Source organism: Ahaetulla prasina, chromosome 4 (genome assembly GCF_028640845.1).
Source record: "Ahaetulla prasina isolate Xishuangbanna chromosome 4, ASM2864084v1, whole genome shotgun sequence".
In the NCBI taxonomy this organism is placed as follows: Eukaryota; Metazoa; Chordata; class Lepidosauria; order Squamata; family Colubridae; genus Ahaetulla; species Ahaetulla prasina.
In genome coordinates this window covers 5220182-5235124 of record NC_080542.1, presented here as the reverse complement: position 1 = coordinate 5235124, position 14943 = coordinate 5220182, and the positions used below count along the sequence as shown (strand labels likewise).

The 14943-nt window shown below is 49.8% G+C and overlaps 1 protein-coding gene across 4 annotated transcripts in view; it reads right to left on the bottom strand.

Annotated features, from left to right (window-relative positions):
- Positions 1 to 1337: 1337 nt before the first annotated feature.
- Positions 1338 to 14943, bottom strand: part of ZFHX2 (zinc finger homeobox 2) — a 42541-nt gene continuing 28935 nt past the window's right edge. For all 4 annotated transcript variants that reach the window (XM_058181802.1, XM_058181805.1, XM_058181804.1 and 1 more), the window contains 5 exons: positions 14670 to 14719; positions 11499 to 11699; positions 11090 to 11222; positions 4835 to 8278; positions 1338 to 3473 (listed from right to left, as the gene is read on the bottom strand). In XM_058181802.1, coding sequence (XP_058037785.1) covers positions 2626 to 3473; positions 4835 to 8278; positions 11090 to 11222; positions 11499 to 11699; positions 14670 to 14719 — 4676 coding nt within the window. In that variant the 3' untranslated portion in view covers positions 1338 to 2625. The remainder of the gene's footprint in view (positions 3474 to 4834; positions 8279 to 11089; positions 11223 to 11498; positions 11700 to 14669; positions 14720 to 14943) is intronic.

The following is a 14943-nucleotide window of genomic DNA, read 5'->3' as shown; positions in this document are numbered from 1 at the left end:
GGAAGGTAACGGCGTTCCGTGCGCCTTTGGCGTTGAGTCATGCCGGCCACATGAGCACAGAGACGTCTTCAGACAGCGTTGGCTCTTCGACTTTGAAACGGAAATGAGCACCGCCCCCTAGAGTCGGGAACGACTAGCACATATGTGCGAGGGGAACCTTTACCTAGATGAGGAATTAAAACTAAAACAAAATCCCCAAATTTCTGTCGTCGTTGTCCATCCATCCCATTCCCGCCCCCTCCCCCAGTTTCTTTGGGTTTTTTGTGGTATCTCAAATCATCTCGCCTTTGATCTTTTCTTTTCCTACGAGATGTGTTTTCTTTAATATAATTTTTATTTTCTTTTTGTTTTTTTTAAGTCATTCCCCCAACCTTCCCACCCCCTCACTTTAAATACACAACAGAAAGACAATTTTTTTTTTCTCCCCCCAAGTCTGGGGTGTGGCATTGTAGGGGTGAAGGAGAGTCGAGAACAGGGCGGGAAGTGACGGATCAGCTGTTCTTCCATTCAGCTTTCCTTAACATCCCTCCCCTTCGTGTCGTTCGTTTGGTATCTGTGTAAGGGCGGTGGGTTTTCCATTTGTTTTGTTTTTTGCGTCTCCTTCTTTCAACCCACAAGTTTCCATCTTCATCCAGTTCTTAAAATTCACGTCCATCTTTGTTCCGCTGGGGGAAAGGAATAGAAAATACGCCGCGGGAGGGGAATCAAAAGATCGCTGCTCCCCCCCGCCTCCAAAATAAGGGTTACAAAGGCAGGAAAGAACGTTGAGGGGTTAAATTTTTCATCTTGTGTCTTTTTTTTTAAAAAAAAAATTATTTCCAGTTTGCTTTTTTTTTTATTTTTGTTGGTGGGTGTTCTCTCTCTCTCTCTCTCTCGCTCTTTTTTTTTTTTTTTTGGTTATTGTATAGAAGTTTTTATTTTTTTATTTTTAAGAGCTTTGGATTCCTAAAAAGGGTTTTTTGTGTATATTTTTTCGTTTTTTGCAAGGTTTCTCAGCACACACGGCACCCACGACAGCGTCGGCGTGTTTTGACGAGAATCAGTCGTTCAGTGAGTTCTCTCTCTCTCTCTCTCTCTCTCTCATTTTTTTTTGTGGTTTTTTTTTTTTTAATTTCTATTTTCTTTTAAAGCCATCGGAGTTAGGTTTCGTGTCGTTTTCCCCCGCGCCGAGACAGAACTCGCGTCTATCAAGGAGGAAAAAGACAGTTGAGGTTGTTGGGTTTTATTTGGTTCCCCAGGGTAGGAAAAGACCCAGCTGGGGGGGGGGGTGTGGGAAAAAAGGAAGAGGAGAGAGACGAGAGAAAAAACTAATAATAAAATTACGGGAAAGAGAAAAACTCTTGCCCTGTTTGGTTGCTAATCAAATCCATCAACAGTTCAGGAATTTGTCCATCCGTCCTTGACAGTTCTTAATATACAAAAAATGGTTAGCACATGCTTTGTTTTTTTTTGTTTTTTTTGAGGATTGGTGTTGGTTGGTGTCGGGAGACGGGATTTCTCACGTTTAATCCTTCCCCCGTCTTAAATTTCATCTCCTCCAGTTTATCTTTTTATTATTATTTTTCTTGTCCATTCTTTCTTTGCTTGTTTTCGTTTTTGGCCTCTTTTTTTTTTTCAGTCGGAAACACAGTACAAAGAGTGGAAGGTTAAGTGTGAAGAGAAGGAGCTTTTGTGGGAAAGGTGGAGGGGAGGATGTATAGGTGTGTAAGTGTGTGTGTAAGTGTGAGAGAGGAGACTTTTGAGTGTAGGATGGACATCAAGATTGGCCAGCAAGTGTCTTCAACGGGGTGAGTGGAAGAGATCAGATAGATGGTAGCGCAGATGGGTCGAGGGAAGGTTTGCGGTAGGAGGAACAAGGAGTTAACGGGACACGTGGGTGAAGAATTTTGGAACACCAATGTGAAGAGGGGTGACATAATTTTGATATTATAAAAGTGGTGGGGGGAGCATCATCAGAAGACGTTAAAATTTAGGAGGCATCTTCTTGAGATGTTTGGGAATGTGGTTGAAGACGTACATAGAGGGACCCGTTGGCAGCACAGGAGGCGGAAGACTCAGGAATACAGAAATAGGTGGGTAGGGACTCTGGAGGAGGTCCTGAGCTGCCAATCTCATTGGATCTGGCCACAGGATCTCGTGATCTGGGAGAGGGGGAGGGGGAAGGTAGGGAATTAGCATCAGTGGGTCCTTAGGGAGATGCCTGAATGGGAGGAAGGACAGAACAGTTCAGTGTGTAGAAAAGCTAGTAGGAGAACATCTGCATCAGCCAGTGTTGAGTTGGGTAGAGAAGGTGATGCTTAGTAAGGACCAAGGCTTCCCCAATGGATGGGTTGTGTTTGGCTCAACCTCTGGTCATCCTGTGGAAGCAGAGTGACATTTGGAATAAAAATTGGGGTGGGGACTCGGGCCCTTTGAAGTCAACCTGGGGAGGGGACACGAGGGAACCCCTTCTCGAGAAAGCTTCCTGGCTGGCGGTGAGAAATGGGGGGGACCTGGGTCTGAAATGGACCTTGAAGGACTGTTGGGTGGAAGCAGAGGGGTGGTCCTCGCGGGGGGGCGTCCACCCACCCACAGGTTCATTCGCTAGTCAATCTGTCTCCATTGATGGCAGTACAGCATCCATCTCTATAAAGCTAGTAGTGTCGTAGAGGTAGCGTTACTTTTTGGATTGGAGTCCGAGTGAGGTAATTTGGATTCCTCTTTGGCAAACACCGATGCGGTTGCTGTGGTGGAGCTGGCCTTGCGCCGGTGAGCGCTGGAGCGCAGGTGGGCTCCCAGCGCCTCCCGGCCGCTCACGAGCACCTCGCAGGCCAAGCAGTGGTAGGTGCACACGGGCACACGCAGTGGAGGTGGCGCCGCTGGCGCCTGGCGCCCAAAGTAGCAGAGCGCGGCTTGATGGGCGACGGCTGCCCCCTCGCTCTCGAAAGCGGCCTTGCACTGGCGACAAAGGTACTGGTGGGTCACGTCAACTGTAGAGATGCCGGGGGCCTCGGACACCTCGACGGGAGGTTCAGGTGTGGGTGACGGGAGCAAGGGGCTGGGCAGCAGCCCCATAAGTGTCTGAGGTATGACGGGGTTCATGGGGAACAGCCCCTTCTTCATGCCGTAGAGCTGCTGAAAATACGCCCCGGGCAGTTGCGCTCCGAAAAGAGAGGGGGCGGCTGCGGCTGCAGTAGCCGCTGCTGGCAACGGGAAGGGCAAGAACTGGCCTCCCAGCAGGGCCGGCACCGCAGCCTTCAACGTCTTGAGGTTCTTCAGCGTGGCGGTAGAGGACAAGGAGGGTTCCTGGGTTGGATTTGAAGTCGGTTCGGCCTGACTGTCACTGGGCGTGGTCTCGGAAGCAGGAACAGGAGCAGGCTCAGTTAAGGGGCCGACCTGGCCAGATTCCGGTGGCAGATGCTGAGGTAAGGAGAGACCTGGCTGAGAGGTGGCCAAAGGGGAGCTCAGGATTCCCACAGAGGAAGCAGGCGTGCCTGTTCGGGCAGGAGAAAAAAGAGAGATGAATCGAGGGGGGGCTTCTGCCTCTCTTTGGGCAGAACGCCTCCATCCCTTTTCTCCCTGGCTGAAAGTGCAGAGCCATCTTCCTGCCTTTGCGAGTGGACCCATCCCCCTCCTCCAACCTCACCACTGTGAAACCGGGAGTCCACCCGCAGCAAAAATGGAGAGGAGAGAATGGGAAAACGCCTCAGCTCTCTGCATGTCTCCCCCCCACTCCTCATAAAAAAGAGCGAGGCGGTAAAGGAAGGAAGGTATGAACGTGAGGATTCATGAACCATGGAAGGTTCATGTGCAATTCAAGGTGTTGGTTACCATCTTTAAAGCGCTCCATGGCATAGGACCGGGTTATTTACGGGACCGCCTGCTGCCACCAATAGCCTCCCAGTGACCTGTGCGCTCCCATAGGGAGGGCCTCCTCAGGGTACTGTCAATCAAACAATGTCGACTGGCGACGCCCAGGGGGAGGGCCTTCTCTGTGGGGGCTCCTGCCCTCTGGAATGAGCTGCTTCCGGGGATACGTCAACTCCCCGACCTCCGGACCTTTAGACGCGAGCTAAAGACCTTGTTTTATCGTGCAGGGCTGGCCTAATGTATTTTAAATGTGGGTTTTATTACGGTTTTATCACTGTTTTATTCGTTTCAGCCTAATTTGAATTTAGATTTTTAAAATGTTTTTTAATTTTTGTAACTCTGTTTTATTTGGCTGTAAACCGCTCTGAGTCCTTCGGGAGAAGGGCGGTATATAAATTAAATTAATAAAATAAATAAATAAAAGGAAACCAGGGAAGAAAAATGTGGTCGGCCAACCTTCCAGGTCAAACGTGGGACTGGAACTTAGAATGGATTTGGGAAATGTCGGAGGACACCGGAACATCAGCGACGTTCCCAGAAAGATCAGAATGGGGCATTCCTACAGCAAGGAGGATGTCATGCAATAAGCGTACAGTAGAGTACATTGCAGCGTACAGTACGTTGTACAGTAAAACCAGGGGTGGGGTTCGACCGGTTCGGGAGAACCGGTAGCTCCAAAAATCAGCTGGGAGCGAACCGATTCTCTCCGACAATCAGGTTGGCCCGCCTGCCCGCCCATCCCTGCTCTTTATTTACCTTTATCTTCTTAGCTGATTGGTGCAGCAGAGCAGATTGCCGCGCCTCAGCTGTGTTACTCCCAAATGGTAACACGGAAGGTTCGAATTTTTAAAACTGTGCACGCGATCACCAAACCGGTCGTTCAACCGGCAGCATCCCACCCCTGAGTAAAACCCACATCGGGCAACTCAACCCCCAAGGCTCCCCGACTATCCTTGGATGCCCACCGTTCTACGATCCCACTCACCTGGCACAAAAGGGGGCTTGGTCCCAAGAGAAGATGACATGGCTGTAGGAGTCACCGGCACGCCCAGCCTGGTTGGGGAAGGTGCTCCTTTGTCCGACACCAGCTCGTAGCACTTGCTCTCGCTCTTGAGCTGGGATCTGATGGCCTCCTTTAGCCGAGCTAGGTGGCCGCGAGAAAAGAGGTGACCGCGACAAGAGACGTAGAAATCGTACTTGACTTCACAGTAGCGGCATTCAGATTGAGCCTGAGCAGTGGAGGGGGCCTCATCACCGCCACTGGTCCCGCCGGAGGCAGCCTTGGCCTTTTTCTCTTTCGCCCGCGCATTCTGAAACCACACCTGAATCACCCGTTTGGGGAGTCCGATCTCCTCCCCCAGCACCTCGCACTCCTGCATGGTCGGAGTACGGTAGACCTCGTAACACGCCTTCATGATCTTCAGCTGGACGCTGGACATCTGGGTACGATACCGTCTCTGCCCCAGGGAATCGTGATACTCTCCAGAACCTCCATCCATCATTTGATTCCTCTGGCCGCCGGAAAAGTCCAGGTCAGCCGAGGAAGAAGAGGAGGAAGAATCGCTCAGCTCCCCTCCAGACAAGCTTCGGTCTTCGTGGTCCTTGGATAATTCTTCTTCGGCCATTTCTTCCTGGATCTGCGGTTCCGTGACAACATCTGGCTTAGTTAGAAGAGGCTGGAGGTTAATCACAGAGAGGTTGGGTGTGAAGGACCCATAATGAATAGGGGTGTCCCGTGGTTGAGGGTTAAACTTTGGGAAAGCGTTCAGTTGTGCTGGTGGGGGCTTGCTGGTTGGGGTGGTGGCACTGGTATTACACCGAAACTGGCCCTTTCGCTCGCGGGCTCTTGTGTTCTGGAACCACACCTGGACGACTCTCTTTTTCAACCCAACTTCTTCTGAGATGCAGTCGAGCATTTTCCGGGTGGGGTTCGAATCTTGCATGTACCAGCGGTAGAGAATCTCCAGCTGCTCGGGCAAAATGGTGGTCCGCAGACGCTTGTCCCGGGGGGGTTCGTTATCTGCCCCGGCAACACTGGCCGTTTCACTTCCAGTGGGAGACAAAGTCCCATCTTCGTGTTTTCGCTTCTGTGCACGGGAAGGATCAGGTTGGACCAGACGGTCGCCAAATGCTAAGGAAGTCACGTCGAGAGGAGGTTGAGGGCCCGTCGAAGCAGAGGGAGGTCCAGCTGCTGGCAGGTGACTAATGCGGTGGATATTGAGGAGGTCGCTGCTTGAGAATACGGCGGTGCACTGATCACAGGGATGGTTCTTGGAGATGTCTGGGGGTACAGAAGGGACAGGCTGCTCTTCTTCCACAGGTTTGTCTCCAGCACCGTCTGTCTTCGTATCCCCACCAAGTCCCAAGATTTCTCGTTTCTCTTCCGCTTCCTCTTCCTCCTCTTGCTCCTCCTCCTCAGGCCCTTCGTTCTCGTCCTCGTCTCCTTCCCCCTCGTCCAGCTGATCATTGTAACACTTCTTCAGGTGGCGCACCAGCTCGAAGATGCAGCGGAATGCCGTCCGACATTTTTTACAAGACGGCTGCGCGGCGGCGTTTCCACAGTTGCCCATGCTCGCTTCGTTCCCGCCACTCTTTCGGGCTTTCTGGCGCGCATTTTGGAACCAGACCACGATTACCCGATTGGGCAAGCTCAAAAGGGCAGACAGACGCTCCACCTCGCCATCTTTGGGATAAGCGCTCGACTCAAAGAAGGACTGCAGAGCCTGAGACTGGAATTCAGTGAATTTGGTACGAGAGAAACGCCGGGTTGAAGGGAAGCTCCCGCGGGCAAGATCCAGGACTCCCAACGATGCACTCTTGCCTTCTTCTTCCTCCCCTCGAAACCAGAGAGACTTCAGGCATTCAGGAGGTACACAGGGAGTCTCATTTTCTGGTGGGGGCACGACTACCGGCAAGGGTTGCATCAAAAACGGAGGACAGAGAGAGGGGATCTCCAGCGGTATAGAAGATTGCGTCACAGTGACGGTGGTATTCTCCATGACAGCGGTGGTGACGGTTGAAACTGCTGCCACCGGAGTAGTGGTGACCACAGTTGTCTCGATTGGGAGCACAGGCGGAGGAGGAGGAGGATACATGCTGTCATAACTCTTCCGGAACTGCGCGGCATAGCGATTGAGCGCCTCAAAGGGGAGGAACCGCCGGTGGACGTGCTCCTCGTGGGTTTTCAGGATGAGCATGTTAGAGAACTGTTTCCCACAAGTGCCGCATTGCAGCTTGCCCACGGGGGGACGCAGGGGCACGGTAGGGGGCACGGTGGCAGCTTGTTTGCCCTCGTTGTACTGGATCACTAACTCGAAGCCGAAATTCTCCAGGAGGGCTTTGGCTGCTGTGCGAGAAACCTCATTCCCTGCTTGACTTCCCTCTACTTCTTCCCCTTCGGCCTCTTCGGCTGCCTCTGCCTTGGAGCTACTCACGGCAGCCGTGGGGGCCGGTTCTTCTTTGGGGGGCAGGGTGGGAAGCAGGACAGGCGACGGGGTGGGGAGGGTCAGGGTTGGCGTGGCTAAAGCCAACTTGGGGGCCACCTTCAGATCATGTAAGTAAAACGGGAGCAGCAGCTGTTGTTGTTGCTGCTGTAGTTTCAGAAGGGATTCCGGCACCAGAGGAAACGGGGGCAGCAGCGGTGGGGTGAAAAGGGGCGTAGGGAAGCGGGGCAGTTCTGCCGCGGGTGGAGTGAGAAACGGGAGGGCGGGCACCTGGACGCAGCTGGGGGTTTCGGTTTCCAGAGAGGTCTCGTTGGAGGGCTCCAGTTCAGCAGGGGACACGTCCGCCTTGCCCACGGCTTCCATCTTGGCCACACGGGACCGAGTCTGGTGCAACACGGAGCGCATGTGGATCTCCAAGGTGGAGCTCTGGTTGTAAGAGACCCGGCAGGTGGTACACTTGTAAGGTTTGTCGGAAGAGGGCTGGAGAGCCCCGGGAGCGCCGGATTCACCCCGAGAGGATACCGACGGGTCCGCCGAGGCCTTTTTCATCTTGTGGAGGTGAGACACCGAGTTGTAATGTACCAGCAGGATGTTCTTCTGTGTGAAGGACTCTTTGCAAACGGTGCATTTATAGGGACGGGCGGGATCCAAGAATTTGTCCAGGGCGAAATTGGTGGCCTTGCGGTAGGACAGCGGGTGGCGGGAATCCGGATTAAGCAGGACGGGTGGCGAGGACTCGGGGGGTTCCGCCAGGACAGGCGCTGGGGGCTGCTGTTCTTCGGGGGTGACGTTCAGATGCAAAGGCTCCTCCTCTTCCGGCTCTTGAGGCGTGACGGCGGGAGGGGGAGGAGGAGGAGGAGGGGGTGGAGAAGCAGGAAGTGGCTTTTCCGGCTGCTCCTTAGGAGGTGGGGAGGCAGCGACAGGCGGTGGGGGCGTTTCAGGGGAAAGTATCGGTGGCGGCGAGGCTTTCTCCTCTACGGCTGGTGCTGTTGAAAAAGAGAAGGAAGAGAGGAAAGAGTTACAGGACTGTAGATATCCCTACAGAAGGGAGCCATTGTTGGCTAGCGGTGAAGATAGCAGGCTAGAAACCAGGCAACTGGGAATTCTAGTTCCGCCTGAGGAATGAAGGGCAGCTGAGGGTGACTTTGGGCCAATCGGCAAAGGACATTGAGTTCTAGTCCCGTCTCAGGCATAAAAGTAGCTGGGTGACTTTGGGCCAGTCGCCAGGAGACTGGGAGTTCTAGTTCCGTCTGAGACGTGAAAGCCGGCAGGATGACTTTGGGCCAATCACCGGGAAACTGGGAGTTGTAGTTCCATCTGAGGCATGAGAGCCAGCTGTTTGACTTTGGACCAATCACCAGGAGACTGGGAGTTCTAGTTCCATCTGAGTCATGAAAGTCAGCTGGGTGACTTTGGACCAATCATCAAAGGACATTGAGTTCTAGTCCCGCCTCATGCATAAAAGTGGCTGGGTGACTTTGGGCCAGTCGCCAGGAGACTGGGAGTTCTAGTTCCGTCTGAGGCATGAAAGCCGGCAGGATGACTTTGGGCCAATCACCGGGGAACTGGGAGTTGTAGTTCCATCTGAGGCATGAGAGCCAGCTGTTTGACTTTGGACCAATCACCAGGAGACTGGGAGTTTTAGTTCCATCTGAGGCATGAAAGTCAGCTGGGTGACTTTGGGCCAATCATCAAAGGACATTGAGTTCTAGTCCCGCCTCATGCATAAAAGTGGCTGGGTAACTTTGGGCCAATCACCAGGAGACTGGGAGTTCTAGTTTCCTCTGAGGCATGAGAGACGACTGGTTTACTTTGGGCCAATCAGCAAGGGACATTGAGTTCTAGTTCCATCTGAGGAATGAAAGCCAGCCAGCTGGGTGATTTTGGGCCAATCACCTAAGGGACACTGAGTTCTAGTTCCGCCTCAGGCATGCAAGTGGCTGGGTAACTTTGAGCCAATCACCAGGAGACTGGGAGTTCTAGTCCTGTCTGAGGGATGAAAGCCTCAGCTGGGTGACTTTGGGCCAATCAGCAAGGGAGACTGAGTTCCTAGTCCCGCCTTCGGTATAAAAGTCAGTCACCGGGAGATGGTGAGTTCTAGTTCCTTAAGCCAGCTGGGGGACCTTGGGTCAGTTACTCTCTCTCAGCCCAGACCACCTTGCAAGACTGTTGTGGTGGAGGGAAGAGGAAGAAGAAATATTAGGTATGTTTGCCACCTTGAGTTTAAAAACAATAATAAAGAGGGGATATAAATAATATCCCCCAAACCCAGCAGTAGGAAGAAGTCATACAAAGGGCCAGAGCCAAGATCAAAGAAATGCATTTATATTAATTAATGACTTTTAAAGGTGACAGTACTGATTTTGGTGACCGTCTGGGACTGATCCCTGCAGTTTTCTTGGCATGATTCACACACACACACACACACACACACACACACAAAATGATTTACCATTGCCTGCTTCCTAGGGCTGGAGGAGACTGACTGGCCAGAGGCCATTCAGCCGGTTTTTGTGCATAAGGCGGGAGGAAGAGAAGAGAAGAGAATAAATGGAATGGAATGGAATGGAATGGAATGGAATAGAATAGAATAGAATAGAATAGAATAGAATAGAATAGAATAGAATAGAATAGAATAGAATAGAATAGAATATATGGAATAGAATAGAATAGAATAAGAACAAGAGAAGAGAAGAGAAGAGAATAGAAGAGAAGAGAATGGAATAAATAGAATAGAATAGAATAAGAACAATAGAAGAGAAGAGAATAAATAGAATGGAATGGAATAGAATAGAATAGAATAAGAACAAGAGAAGAGAAGAGAAGAGAAGAGAAGAGAATAAATAGAAGAGAAGAGAATGGAATAAATAGAATAGAATAGAATAGATAGAATAGAATAGAACAGAATAGAATAGAATAGAATAGAATAGAATAGAATAGAATAGAATATATGGAATAGAATAGAAGAGAATAAACAGAACAGAATAGAATAAGAACAAGAGAAGAGAAGAGAAGAGAAGAGAAGAGAAGAGAATGGAATAAATAGAATAGAATAGAATAGAATATATGGAATAGAATAGAATAGAATAAGAACAAGAGAAGAGAAGAGAATAAATAGAATGGAATGGAATAGAATAGAATAGAATAGAATAGAATAGAATAGAATAGAATAGAATAGAATAGAATAGAATAGAATAGAATAGAATAGAATAGCAGAGTTGGAAGGGAGCTTGAGGTCCTCTAGTCCAACCTCCTACAGAATAGAATAGAATAGAATAGAATAAGAACAAGAGAAGAGAAGAGAAGAGAATAAATGGAATGGAATGGAATGGAATGGGATAGAATAGAATAGAATAAGAACAAGAGAAGAGAATGGAATAGAATAGAATAGAATAGAATAGAATAGAATAGAATAGAATAGAATATATGGAATAGAATAAATAGAAGAGAATAGAATAAGAACAATAGAAGAGAAGAGAATAAACAGAACAGAATAGAATAAGAACAAGAGAAGAGAAGAGAAGAGAATAAATAGAATGGAATGGAATAGAATAGAATAAGAACAAGAGAAGAGAAGAGAATAAATGGAATGGAATGGAATGGAATAGAATAGAATAGAATAGAATATATGGAATAGAATAAATAGAAGAGAATAAGAACAATAGAAGAGAATAGAATAAACAGAACAGAATAGAATAGAAGAGAATAAGAACAAGAGAAGAGAAGAGAATAAATAGAATGGAATAGAATAGAATAGAAAATATGGAATAGAATAGAATAGAATAGAAATCATTTACCAATAAAGGGGCTCAGGGCCTCCGGTCTGACCCCTTGCTCTACGCCGAGGGTGCCACCTGCTTTGGGCGGGTCAGGAGGAAGAGGGACTCCGGGAACAACCTTGGTGGCGAAAGTCATTTCAACCGTCGTGGCCTGAAGCAGAAACAGAGGCAAAGCAGAATGAAAAGCCCCCGCCCCAGTGAAACGTTCCCCGTCAAGGCAGCCTCCCTGTCTTATCTTAACCCCCCACCCAGCCCACCCACTCCCATCCCTTAGGTCCCGGAAGACGGGCACCCATTCAACAGGTTGAGCTTATCTTCCACCCCCTCTCCTCCCCCCGGGGGTTCAGTGGGCAGAGAAACCTCCCCAATGGATTGAAGTGGGTGGGTGGGTGGGAGCGGTTAAGGATCCCGTGGCCCTTGCACCCACCACCAGCAGCAGCTTCTCCACGCATTCGGGCACCACGTTGTGAACGTGGCTGAGATGGAAGTGGAGGTTGGCTCGGCCGACCAGCTGCTCCTGGCACAGCGGGCAGTGGAACTTGGGTTGCACGGCATGCTGGGAGATGGTGTGCGCCCGCACGGCTTCGGCCGACGGGTCGACGTAGTTGCAGTAGGGACAGCAGGAGACCTGGGGGTTGGCAAGGAGGAGAAGATGGCGGAAGAATTAAAAGGGGAGATCCGAAGGAAGTAAAACAGAGAGAGCCACAACCCAGAAGGTTTAAGGGGCACCCTCAAAAAAGGAAGAATAGACTTTGATGGGCACACCTCTTTCCCAAGATGCATCTGCGACCAGGGCAAAAAACAAGATGTTGACGGCCACCCAGTTTGTTTTACGTGCACCAGGCATGCAACTCTAATGGGCTGCCTTGTGCACTTCAATTCCCAGAATTCCCCAGCCAGGGAGGCAGGGAGGAAGGAAAAGATAGAATGAGGAAGGAAGGAAGAAAAAAAGAGAATAAAAGAGGAAGGAAGGAGAGGAATATAGAAGAAGAAGGAAGGAAAAGGTAGAAAAGGAAGGAGGGAGGGAGGAAGGAAGGAATGAGAGAAAAGATAGAGGAAGGAAGGAAGGAAAAGGGAAGGGGAAGGATGGAGGGAGGGAGGAAGAACGGAAGGAAGAGAAAAGATAGAGGAAGGAAGGAAGGAAGGGAAGGAGGGAGGGAGGAAGAACGGAAGGAAGAAGAGAAAAGATAGAAGAGGAAGGAAGGAAGGAAAGGAGAAGGGGAAAAAGAGGGAGGGAGGGAGGGAGGAAGGTGGAAGAGAAAAGATAGAAGAGGAAGGAAGGAAGGAAAGAAGGGGAAAAAGGGAGGGAGGAGGAAGGTGGAAGAGAAAAGATAGAAGAGGAAGGAAGGTAGGAAGGAAGGAAAAGATAGAAAAGGAAGGAAGGAAGGAGAGAAAAGATAGAGGAAAGAAGGAAAAGAGAAGGGGAAGGAGGGAGGGAGGAAGAACGGAAGGAAGAAGAGAAAAGATAGAAAAGGAAGGAAGGAAAGAAGGAGGAGGGAGGGAGGGAGGAGAAAAGAAGAGGGAGGGAGGGTGGAAGGAAGGAAAAGATAAAAGAGGAAGGAAGGAAAGAAAAGAAAAGAGGTAGAAAGAAGATAAGTATATGAAGGAAGGAAAAGCTAGAAGGGAAGGAGGAAGGAAGGAAGGATAGAAAAGATAAAAGAGGAAGGAAGGAAAAGAAGGGGATGGATGGAGGGAGGGTGGAGAAAAGAAGGGGAAAGACGGAGGGAGGAACAAAGGAAGGAAGAAGAGAAAAGATAGAAGAGGAAGGAAAGAAGGAAAAGAGAGGGGGAAAGATGGAGGGAGAGAGGGAGGAAGGAAGGTAGAAGAGAAGATAGAAGAGGAAGGAAGGAAGGAAGGAAAAGATAGAAAAGGAAGGAAGAAAGGAATGAGAGAAAAGATAGAGGAAAGAAGAAAAAGAAAAGGAAGGAGGGAGGGAGGGAGGAAGAACGGAAGGAAGTAGAGAAAAGATAAAAGAGGAAGAAAAAAGATAAATATACGAAGGAAAGAAAAGCTAGAAGGGGAAGGAGGAAGGAAGGATAGAAAAGAGAAGAGGAAGGAAGGAAAAGAAGGGGAGGGAGGGAGGGTGGAGAAAAGATAGAAGAGGAAGGGAGGAAGAAAAAATAAAAGGAAGGAAGGAGATATAGAAGAGGAAGGAAGGAAGGAAAAGGTAGAAAAGGAAGGAAAAGATAGAATGAGGAAGGAAGAAGGAAGGAAAGAAGGAAGAAAAAGAGAAGGGGAAGGATGGAGGGAGGAAGGAAGGAAGAAGAGAAAAGAGAGAAGAAGGAAAGAAGGAAAAGAAGGAGGGAGGGAGGAGAAAAAGAAGAGGGAGGGAGGGTGGAAGGAAGGAAGGAAAAAGTTGAAGGAAAGAAAAGAATAAAAGAGGAAGAAAGGAGATGAATATAGGAAGGAAAGAAAAGCTAGAAGAGAAAGGAGGGAGGAAGGAAGAAGAGAAAAGATAGCAGGGGAAGGATGGAGGGAGGGAGGGTGGGTGGAGAAAAGATAGAAGGGGAAGGGAGGAAAGAAAAGCGGATAAAAGAGGAAGGGAGGAGAGAAAAGAAGATAGAAGAGGAAGGAAGGAAAGAAGGAAGAGAAAAGAAGAGGGAGGGAAGAAAGGAATTCTGGGTTATTCTTAATCCACCACCCAAGAAGCTGGGTTAAATTGGCCTTTTGGCCAAATTCGGAAATCCAATTAGACTTCTCCCAAACCCTTCTAACAAAACAGTCTGCATTTTTCCTTCCTTCCTTCCTTTCTTTTTTTTTAAAAAAAAAGACTTAAAAAGGACCGACCCCGAGAGAGACGCTTTGAATCTGAACAAAAGCAGAGAGTGAAAGAGGGGGGGGGGCCCTCCAGCTCCCAACCTCGGCGGGCTTTGTTTAACAAACGTGGAAATCCAACCCCTCCCCACCCAAAAAAAAGAGCAAACCACCAGGCCCATCGTCCCCAGCCCCTGCATCCTACACCGCCTCCCCCCCCTCAAGCCCTAGCCCACCCACCCCTAGGGTCTTAGCCTGGCACAGAAGGGCTCCAGAAATTGAGAATTAGAGCGGTTTTCGATGGCGCTCCTGCTATTAAGGCGGTATAAAACTCCAATCCGTCATTATCATTTTTTTTTTTAAAAAAAAGGAAAAAAGAGAGAGAAAGAGAGAGAGGAGAAAAAAAAAACCCCTGGATAGATGGTTTGGCAGCCAAATTGTGTCTGGGGGTGCCCGTTATTAACCTCCTCCGTTCACACTTGACTGCACACAATTGTCGTCGTTGCGTGGGTGAATCATCTCCCTTCGCCTGCCCTGCCGCCTCCGCCACCGACAACGCTAATTAATTTTTGAGGTTTAATTCAGCAACATTTGCGGCCCTGCCAAGACTTGGGAGGGTGGTAAGGGGGGGGGGGAAACCTGTGCATTTGGGGAAGGGGGCAGCGGGATGGGGAGGGGGTTAAGATGCGGAGGCCTGAAATTTGGGTGGGAGGCATGGGTGGGGCGGGGTGGTAAGGGGGCGAAGGCGAGAAGCGTGGCTATGCTGTTCAGATGTCACCCGCTGCCACCACCCCCCACCCCCACCCTTCGCCGCCAAAATCGAAAAGAAACGGGCCCAACTCACCGTCGTGTCGCCCACGTTGCCAGGAGCCGCTGCTTCGGTCTCATCGGAAGCTGTTGGGGGGGAAAATTCATATTGGGTGAAAGAAGGAAGGAAGGAAGGAAGGAAGGAAGGAAGGAAGGAAGGAAGGAAGGAGAAAAATAGAGGGAGGGCGGAGGGAAGGAAAGATAGAAGAGGAAGGAAGGAAGGAAAGATAGAAGAGGAAGGAAAGAAGGAAGGAGAGATAGATGGAAGGAAGGAAGGAAGGAAGGAAGGAAGGAAGGAAGAGAGAAAAACA